At 38.4% G+C, this 9364-nt stretch overlaps 1 protein-coding gene across 1 annotated transcript; it reads left to right on the forward strand.

Annotated features, from left to right (window-relative positions):
• The first annotated feature begins 1017 nt into the window (after window positions 1-1017).
• On the forward strand, window positions 1018-5618 carry LOC115819564 (NXPE family member 3). The gene is made up of 7 exons (XM_030783070.1): window positions 1018-1047; window positions 1194-1583; window positions 2886-3307; window positions 3413-3483; window positions 3835-4038; window positions 4907-5244; window positions 5424-5618. The coding sequence occupies exons 1-7, from the start codon at window positions 1018-1020 to the stop codon at window positions 5616-5618; spliced, it is 1650 nt and encodes a 549-aa protein (XP_030638930.1).
• The last annotated feature ends 3746 nt before the right edge of the window (window positions 5619-9364 follow it).

A 9364-nucleotide genomic window follows, 5' to 3' on the forward strand; every position in this document is an offset into this window, starting at 1 on the left:
ATTCTAGTTGTATTTTAGAGTTTGTATGCTGGCATTGCTTCTAGGTTCACTGCTATTCTGCACTATTAGTTGTTTAGTATTAAAGTTATAGACAATGTCTGTTGTGATCTCTTGCCAAATTCTCTCTGTCTCTATCTCTCTTGCTGGTCTCTGTTTGTTTCTGTTCTGTTTGTAACAGGAACCATTCCCTTATGGTTATGTATGCTTGCATTTCTTGTAGGCTCACTGATGCTCTGCACTGTTAATTGTTTAGTAGTAAAGTGATGGGCAAAGTCTGTTGTCATCCCTTGTGAGATTTTCTCTGTCTCGCTCTCTCTCGCTCCCTCTCTGTCTCTCTCTCTAGTTGATTTCTGTTTGTTTCTGTTCTGTTTGTAACAGAAACCATTCCCTTAGGTGTTCCAGCGCCATGGAAAAGTCATGTTATAATCACCAAATCATTGTGAGCAAAAGAGTAGGGATCTCTGATCATCTTGTTTCAGTTCTTTTGACTTGTCTTAACTCCACACATAGTGACGTATAGAACTGCTGTTCTTCGAAACTGGTCAGACCTGCCAGTTATTCTACAGAGCAGATGTCATATAACTTTTCAATTCAGGGAGTGTCCTATCATAGTCATACTGTAAGCGCTAATGTTCCTCTCCAAAATGGATTTATCATCACAACTGATTCCAAAAATTGAGAAAAAGTTTCACAGAGCAGGGAGTCAAAGACAGGGTGAGATTCTCTATGCTGCTTTGATTTCTCATTTAAACATTTCTCACTACATAATTGTTTGTACTTCATCGTTTATTATCAAAGATGATATCCCATTCAGTACATCGCTATCATTTGTTTTTGTGATGATGTATGTATGTTGTGCTGTATGTTCAAGCCAAAGCTTTCCTTTCCATCAAAGCTGATCCTATGTTATATGTTGATTATAGTAGAATATACTTGTTTATCAGTGCATATGTAAAGATATACTGATATGGCACAATTACAGTTCACAGGTGGCAGAACTTGCAATGTCTATTTCTAATGCTGTGTCTGGGGCTGTTGTGTTTCTTGGTGAGTAAAAATGACGTTTATTATTTTTATCACATTCGATCTTATAACTGTAAGTCATATTAGGAAAAAAAAGGTCTCTGATTTTTTGTTAATGAGTTTGAATTTATACAGTGTGTGGCTCCTGTATTTGTGTATGGTGGTTTTAGGTTGTATGGTCACACGAGTCTGATCAGCAGCAGAGACATTCTCATCCTAAGTTTTTGCAACAGCAAAACAGAGGACTGGACACCACTACAAACTCCTCGTCCCTTTTCCGAGCTGCTCCCACTGTCTCTGTGTCTGAAATAGGGATTAGTGTTGAGGAATGGACAAGGATACAGCAGACTGTGTTCTGGGATGGACCAGACCAACCAGTTACTGCACTCTCCATGAGCACAAGCCCTGTTCACAGCACATTCTCCATTCAGAACCTGAGAAAGAGTTACCGCATAGGAGATGAAATATTTGTCACTGTGATCGCAAGAGATTTCAAGAGCAATACAAAACGATATGGGGGGGATTTCTTCCAGGCCAAACTTTTTTCATCCAAACAAAAGGTGAGTTTTTCCTTCTGTCAGACCCAAATTATTCCCTCCTGTGTTTGAAACAATAAAATTCCACGTGCAAACTTTGTCAGCCTGATCTAACTGATTCCATTGTGTGTTGCGATAGCACTCATTTCACTTTCAAAGTCAAAAACCGTTTAGAATAACTTAAATTGTTATGTTATATCTTGGCTGGCCTGGGGACGCCTTGGGATCCCCCAGGGGGAGCTGGTTGATGTAGCTGGGCTACCCTCCTCAACCTGCTGCCACCGCGACCCAGTCCCAGATAAGCGGCAGACAATGATGATGATGCTGATGAAATTGTTAAAACAGTATTAAGGCTTTTGATTAATTACTACACAGTTAAACAAGCACAACTACTTAAAACTATGTGAATTGCTCTATCTAATGTTTACTGGACAAACCACTGATACGACAAAAACAGTGATATGTTTTGATAGATATAGCTGCGATTTTTTGACTGGCTCTGTTTTTGCTCATTGTTATTTGATTTGCGTTGCGTCTTCCCCTCTCACGCTCATTTTCCCCCTCCTATACATGTGTGCACAAACATCACAAAACTTGGTGTAGTGCCCATTTGTAGGATACACCCACAACTGGGTGTAATAGATTGTTGTCATACTGTAAGTAAGTCACAGGACCAGTTGACTCAGTGTTGCTTATCAATCATCAGTTATAATTCAGTTGCAGGGTTGGCAACTTTGTTCAACTTTATGAGAAACCATTTAGGCCAAAATTGAATACTTCACTTGCACATACATATTTCACTGGCACATACACACTTCACTTGCACATACATACATAATTCATTTGCACATACATGCATACCGGTACTACGACTTTTTTTTTATAATATTATGACTTTATTATGACTGCGACAGAATATTAGGGCCACACTGAGGGAGGAAAGTTCTGGGATTTCGAGAATAAAGTTGTAGTACCAGTATGTTTGTGCAAGTAAATTATTTATGTTTGTGCAAATGAAGTATTTTTGTACGGGTAAAGTATGTATGCATGTGCGAGTGAAGTATGTATGTATGTGCAAATGAAGTATTCAATTTTGGTCTAAACGGCTTCTCATACACAGACATGCACACGCACTTAGATGAATCAGCGGCGCCAGAACGAGTGGGCAGGGGCAAGAGAACAACAGAATGCCTGAGTTACTCTGCACAATGATCAGAAATTTCAGTTTGACAAAATGTAGAACTACTATAGTTTACTCTTCATGCTTAGAGGACGAACACTAAATATTTGATTGATCATGGGAACTTGTGTTGTGTGTCTTGCCAGGCTAGTGTGTTTGGAGAGGTTGTGGACCACAGGAATGGCTCATACTCTGTGCGTTTTCTGTTGCCGTGGGTTGGCCAGGCAAAGGTGGCTGTGCGTTTAATTCACTCAAGTGAAGCTGTGCAAGTCTTAAAACGCCATCGGGACACTGACTCTGACCGTGTGTACTTTAGAGGATACTTTAAAGGTTTTGATGTAAATGGAACAAAGCTGAGTGAGGTGGTGGAATGTAATGTGAAGTGGGAACACAATGGTCTGGAAAGACTTGGAGGAGGAAACTGCTGCTGTGACTACAGAGATGCACAAACAGGGGAGGTCTGGCGCTGCCAGAAGCCCAGATTTCTTACCTGCAACAACCTGGTGTACCACTCCATGGGAGGATATCGAAACCGCCTCACTGGCTTTGAGAGAAAGCTGATGGGCAAGTGAGGGCACAGTTTTTGTTATCTTCCTTCAGTGTTTGTGATTTTAATTTCATGTTTAAGGAGTGACATTGCCATTTTAATAATGTTTTGTGTTCTGTTGATCAGAAAGCTTACAAACAGAGGTATCCGTGGAGACAGCAGAGTGATTACAGTCCTTCCCACCAACACAAGTATTGGTGAGTTTTTCAGTCTGTTAATAGTTCATCATGAAAAGGCAGAATAAGTCAGAATCTGAATTTTCATATGTCAACGACAAATCCACAATTCTGTGTGTGAAATGACTCCATACTGTTTGGTTAATGACATCACATGTGGGGCCAAGCAAAGGGAAGAAACAGAACTTTTTCCAGCCCATTATTTCAGTCTATCAAAGACACATATAGTTCATTCAGTCTAGGATATTAACAGTTCATTCTCTCTATCTTCTCTTACAGAGGCAATGGAAACCTTTAAAAACTGATCAGTGTTATCTGACTGTTTCGCCAAATTGTTTTACATATTATTGCTCTAATCTTATCATTACTCAGGTGTGACCACAAAATGTCACCCTGGTGTGTCTACACCAGTTCCAGCAGGGTTTTACCTGAAAAATGTCTGGACTTCTCTGGTCTGCTCCACTCACCATTTTAACAATACAGAAGCCAAACAGTGTTTGAGAGACAGACACATCTACATTATGGGAGACTCCACCTCCAGGCAATGGTTTGACTATCTCAGGACAGCAGTTCCAAGTAATACACTTTATTCCTTAATGTGATAGAGGACTCACCACTAAATCTGTTTCTGCATTTATGTCTTCAAATTACTGTTTAAATGTCATTTCCTCTGTTTCCACAAGGATCAAATCCTCAGACATTGCACCTCTTTATAATGTCAAAGTTTGAATGTCCTGATTAGGAGTCACTGACTTTTTTCCCCCAAAAAAGAAACAAAAACCAATGGAAATTAAATTTTAAATACCAACAAAAAAATCTTTCCTCCAAAAGGTAAATTTTTAGATTAAATTGAAGAATGAGGGGTAGAATTTTTTTTTTTAGTATTTTCAACGGTTTAAACGAAATTCACTGGATTACCATTTTTGTCACTTTTAAAAAATTTTGGTGATATATTAAAGCACTTAATATAAACTGTCACGGTTCACAGGGAGTTCTGTATGCATGTGCAGGATTTCTCAGCTTTAGGAAGAACAGGAAGAACACAAACATAACCAACCTATGGAATACAGTAAAAATGCAAAGACTGATCTTTTATAGCTATGTTTACAGTTGTATGCATACCAGGGGTGGAAAAAGTAAAAGTAGAAGTACCTTTGGTAAAAAAAAAAAAAAAAAGAGTACTCTAAGTAGACTTAAAGTATCCTGGGAAATATTTAAGTAAGAGTAAGATAGTCACTCATTTACAGTTTACAAAAATGGTTGTCAGTTTAACTCTAGTACCTCTTTTTTTTTTTTTTTTGCAAGAGTACTTCTGCTTTTACTTTGTCCACCCTGATACATAAATTTATCTTTATTCCCCATTATGTTGCTCAACCGAATGTGTTGGTAATATTATTATAGATGACACTCAAAACATGTTCTTGTCTTTTGTGATTTTCTTCAGCACTGAAGTCTGTGAATCTGCACAGTCAGATGCAGGCTGGGCCACTGATGGCTGTTGACTTAGACAACAATATTGACTTACACTGGAGAGCCCACGGTCCACCTCTGCGCAGTCGGAAATCTCCAGTGGCTGACCTGCACTACATCAGCAATGAAATAGATGGTCTAGCAGGAGGGCCACGCATGGTCATCGTGTTTAATGTGGGCCCTCACTTCACTACGTACCCGCTGGCATTCTTCACCAGAAGAGTGGCAAGGATCCGCGCGGCCGTCCTTGCCCTGCTCACGCGAGCACCAGACACTACAGTCATCATTAAAACTGTCAACACCGGTTACAAGGTTGGTCCAATTGTTTGACTTATTACCTGTGACATTTTAATGTGTTAACAAAGAATCGGGGGGGGGGGGGGGGGGGGGGGTTGCTGAAATGTTCAAAGAGTTGGTTTCCAACTTGCAAAAATCTTAAAAAATTTTCAGGACAATTGTTTTTAGCATCTCTCTATCTCTGTTTATGGCAGGATGTGTTTGGCAGTGATTGGTACGCTCTGCAGTTGGACAGGATCCTGAGGGAGATCTTTCAGGGTGTCCCTGTTTTCATTTTGGATGTTTGGCAGATGACAGCCTGTCACTACAACAAAGAAAACATCCACCCAGCACCTTTAATCATTAAAAACGAGATGGATATTTTTCTGTCCTTTCTTTGTCCTGTCTAGGGATTTGTTCATATTAACAATTAAACCTCAAGAGCTTGGAAAGATTTCCTCAAAGAGTTGGACTGGGAGATATGCTCCTTAGAGGCATATGTTTGTACATTTTTAAACATGTATTTGAATAGAGTAGGACCACTGTTTTCTGTTTGCACAAGGCTGGAAATAGGGGAAAGTTTAAGGGTGAGGGTACACATGTTGCAGCTACAGTTGGGTGATATTTATCCTTTTGCAATTACATTCATTGTTCTTTCTCCACAATGATTCATTTGGCGTTATCGATTATATGTAATATTTGTACATGCAGAATTGATCCAACATTTCCAGACTGATGAAAATGCCAACAAGTCTGCATAGTCACTGGAATCTCAATACCAATAGAACTAGTAAAGTGATGCATGGGAACAAACATCATCACAAATCATCACTATAAAAACACAGACTTTGTAGGCTGCACTGATGGAAAATGTCATTTAGAAATACGATTCATTTCTCATTGCTGTTTTACAGGTCAGTAATCAACAATAGCTTGTTTAATTTGCTTACTGATATTCAAAACTCAATATTAGTTTGGCTTAAACCCCAAAAAAATTTATTATTTCTTCTTCTTATTATTATTATTGAGTTTTTCCTTTTAACTCAAAATTATATCCTTTTTTTTTAATGAAAACTTTTCTGTCATGAAGCTGGCTTTAAAAAAACCAACTTATTAATCTTTCAGTTATTAAGTAGAAATCAAATTTACTGAAGTTCAAAACTCAACTGACATATCAAATGTTCTTGATTCCTCTCAGGGTTTCCTCTTATTTCAGTGAGCAGTTTTTCTCTTGTTCCTCAGCCTTGGGGGTCTCAGGCCCAGTATCCTGTAATGGTCCTTTGTGACAATGACCAATGAAAATAAAGTTAAATTGAATTGAACTCAAGTCAACTGAATTGAACTGATCTTAATTTGAAAAGGGTAGCCCCACCATTTGTACAGCTGATGTGCCGTTTTCAAAAGGCAACACTCTTTCTGTTACATCTAGGTAAATATCTCACAAATATTGCTACAAAATAGGCAGCACTGAAAACTCAACAGTTGCTCGAAAATGTAAATAATTTCAAATAGCCTAAAATGCTGCCACACAAACTTTTTTCAGTTTATGTTAGCGGACATCCAGAATTTCCTGTAAATGAATAGTAGCTATAAATTCAGAAAATTATTACTGAGTGTATTTATCCTTTTATAACTTTAGACACTGAGTTTTTAGCTGCTATTCCTAACTTACTTGCCAAAATCAAACACGCACAACAATGACTGGCAATAGTTCATCAGTTAGTGAGTTATTGAGTTCAGAGGTTCAGCTCTGAATAAATGAATAAGCATATAAATCAGAGGTAGCCAAAGCACGGCCCGCGGGCCAAGTGCGGCCCTGGGGCAGATTTTAAATGGCCCGTAGCCTCTCTCCCAAAACACACTGCGAGTGCCAGCGCTACAATACAATATTAGGCTATGTGGTGATGACGAGAAATGTGCTATTCAAATAGCCCACCACACCACTACTAGCACTAACTACTAAGTACAGTTTGTTGACCTGCAAAATATCGAAGAAGAAATTAAACTTGTTGACTGGTCTTTATCATAGTCATTCACTATGACTGCAAAGAAACGCAAAGTTGATAGAGGAGGCGAGAGATGGAAAATGGAGTACACTAAAAATGTGTTGTTTTCATTGATATCTTACTGTTTCATAATTCATTAAAAACTGCACAGTGCATTCTGAATTTTGCTAAGAGGTCCTTATTTTCCTTATTTATTTTGTTAAGTGCTGATACTCGACTAATGCTCTCCTTTCCTTCCCTCATTTTCTGCATGGTTGTGCGTTATTTGTTTGAGCTTAGGTGTGCCCCCACTGAAAAAAGGCCGCCCCTGATATAAATAAAGCTAGTCAGTTCTGAGATAAGTAACACAAACTGGACTTACTAAGTTTTGGAGTCTTCATCAGGTCAGTATAATGATGAAGAGTAACTGTGGGTAGTTGAAAGTTTATAGGCAAAATGATCAGTTTTCAGTTAGTCTCCTGTAATCCCATGTGGAATTAATTTTTGGTTGCTGTCTAGCTTTGCAAAAAAAAAAGGGAGGTGGGAGTGGGCAGCCGACCAATCAAACAAAAAAACACAAAAAAGTTAAATTACAGGGTTTTTTTTTTTATAATGGCTGCAATAGTCATAAAAGTGAGATAATTTGTAAGGATATTGTACTAATTGATGAGAGACTAGCCTGATTTACAGAGGGTGGTACAACCACCAGCAGGATCCATGCTATTTATCATCATAATACATACTCAATTTATTGATGGGCAGGGGTGGACAGTAACGAAGTACATTTACTTGAGTACTGTACTTAAGTACATTTTTCGAGTATCTGTACTTGAGTGTTATTTTTTTTGGAAACTTATGACTTTTACTCCACTACATTTGAAATACAAATATTGTACTTTTCACTCCACTACATTTCTATGAAGGTTCTCGTTACTCGTTACTTTAACGCATAGCTTTGAAGTCAGCAGACGAATTTTCTTTCTAAAATGCGATAGGCCATATTGTGTTCGTCACAGCAGAAAAACCAATCACAGTAAACTTTTAAATGGTTTCAACTGGTATTCTTAACTGGGCAAACCAATAGAATCTGAAAAACCAGTTGGAACCAATAGAAATCAGTAGAGACCAATAGAGACCAGTTCATCCCAATAGACTGGCTACTGGTTTTTCAACTGGAATTTCCACTAGGGAGGCATTCGCGTGCTGTGTTCGCCTAACACTTACAATCATTTGCCACAGTAGATATGAGATGTGACTTGAAAATTGCGATTTATATGTTTGTGAATGTATGATGAATCTAGTGACAGAGGCAGACCACAACTTCTACTGTTAACACAGTGTGTGAACACATACGGAAACCAGTTGGCTTGAAAACCATTTGGGGCATAACACCGGGTCCTGTGTGAATCCACTGCTGACGCATACTAATAGTTAGGTAGCGAAAATGCCGAGTTAACGTTACTGACAAAAATCCTTTCAGAAATATATGTTTTAATCTTGTCAGGTAAACACAGTAATATTTGTAAGGTCAGCGGATTCACATAGGACCCGGTCCCAATAAGACGAGGGGGGCAGGAATCAAGCGGTGACGATGGTCATCCCGCTGTTTCACATTTCAGACAATGCTATGTAGTAGAAGTAAAATTAACCTAGCCTACAACATTATGATATGTTTATCCTTTTAAGGCCAAACTGAGTTAACCTAGTGCCTGTTTAACTGAAGCTATATGCTGTCTTTTATAGAGGAAGCATTTGGTTCAACTGTGTTTCTATAGGCTTTGTAGCATATTCTACAAGCTTTTTATTCTACAGGATCTACAAGCAAGTCAGTGCATTCAGTAGGTCGTTTCAGAGTCATTAGACTCTGTAAATACATTGTTGCAACAATACAACAATGCGATGACATTAAAAAGAAAATGTACTTTTGAATACTTAAGTATTTTTAAAAGCAAGTACTCCAGTACTTTAACTCAAGTAAAAATGGAACTGAACAACTTTTACTTGTATTGGAGTAATATTTGACCAGGAGTATCTATACTTTTACTCAAGTAATAGAGTTGTTTACTTTGTCCACCTCTGTTGATGGGGTCAGTGTCGTGTGCAGTTTGATCTGAAGGTTGAGGCAAAGAATAGTTGTGAATGAAATGATGCGCAGATGGAGAATGGCAGTT

Source organism: Chanos chanos, chromosome 8, assembly GCF_902362185.1.
Source record: "Chanos chanos chromosome 8, fChaCha1.1, whole genome shotgun sequence".
NCBI lineage: Eukaryota > Metazoa > Chordata > Actinopteri > Gonorynchiformes > Chanidae > Chanos > Chanos chanos.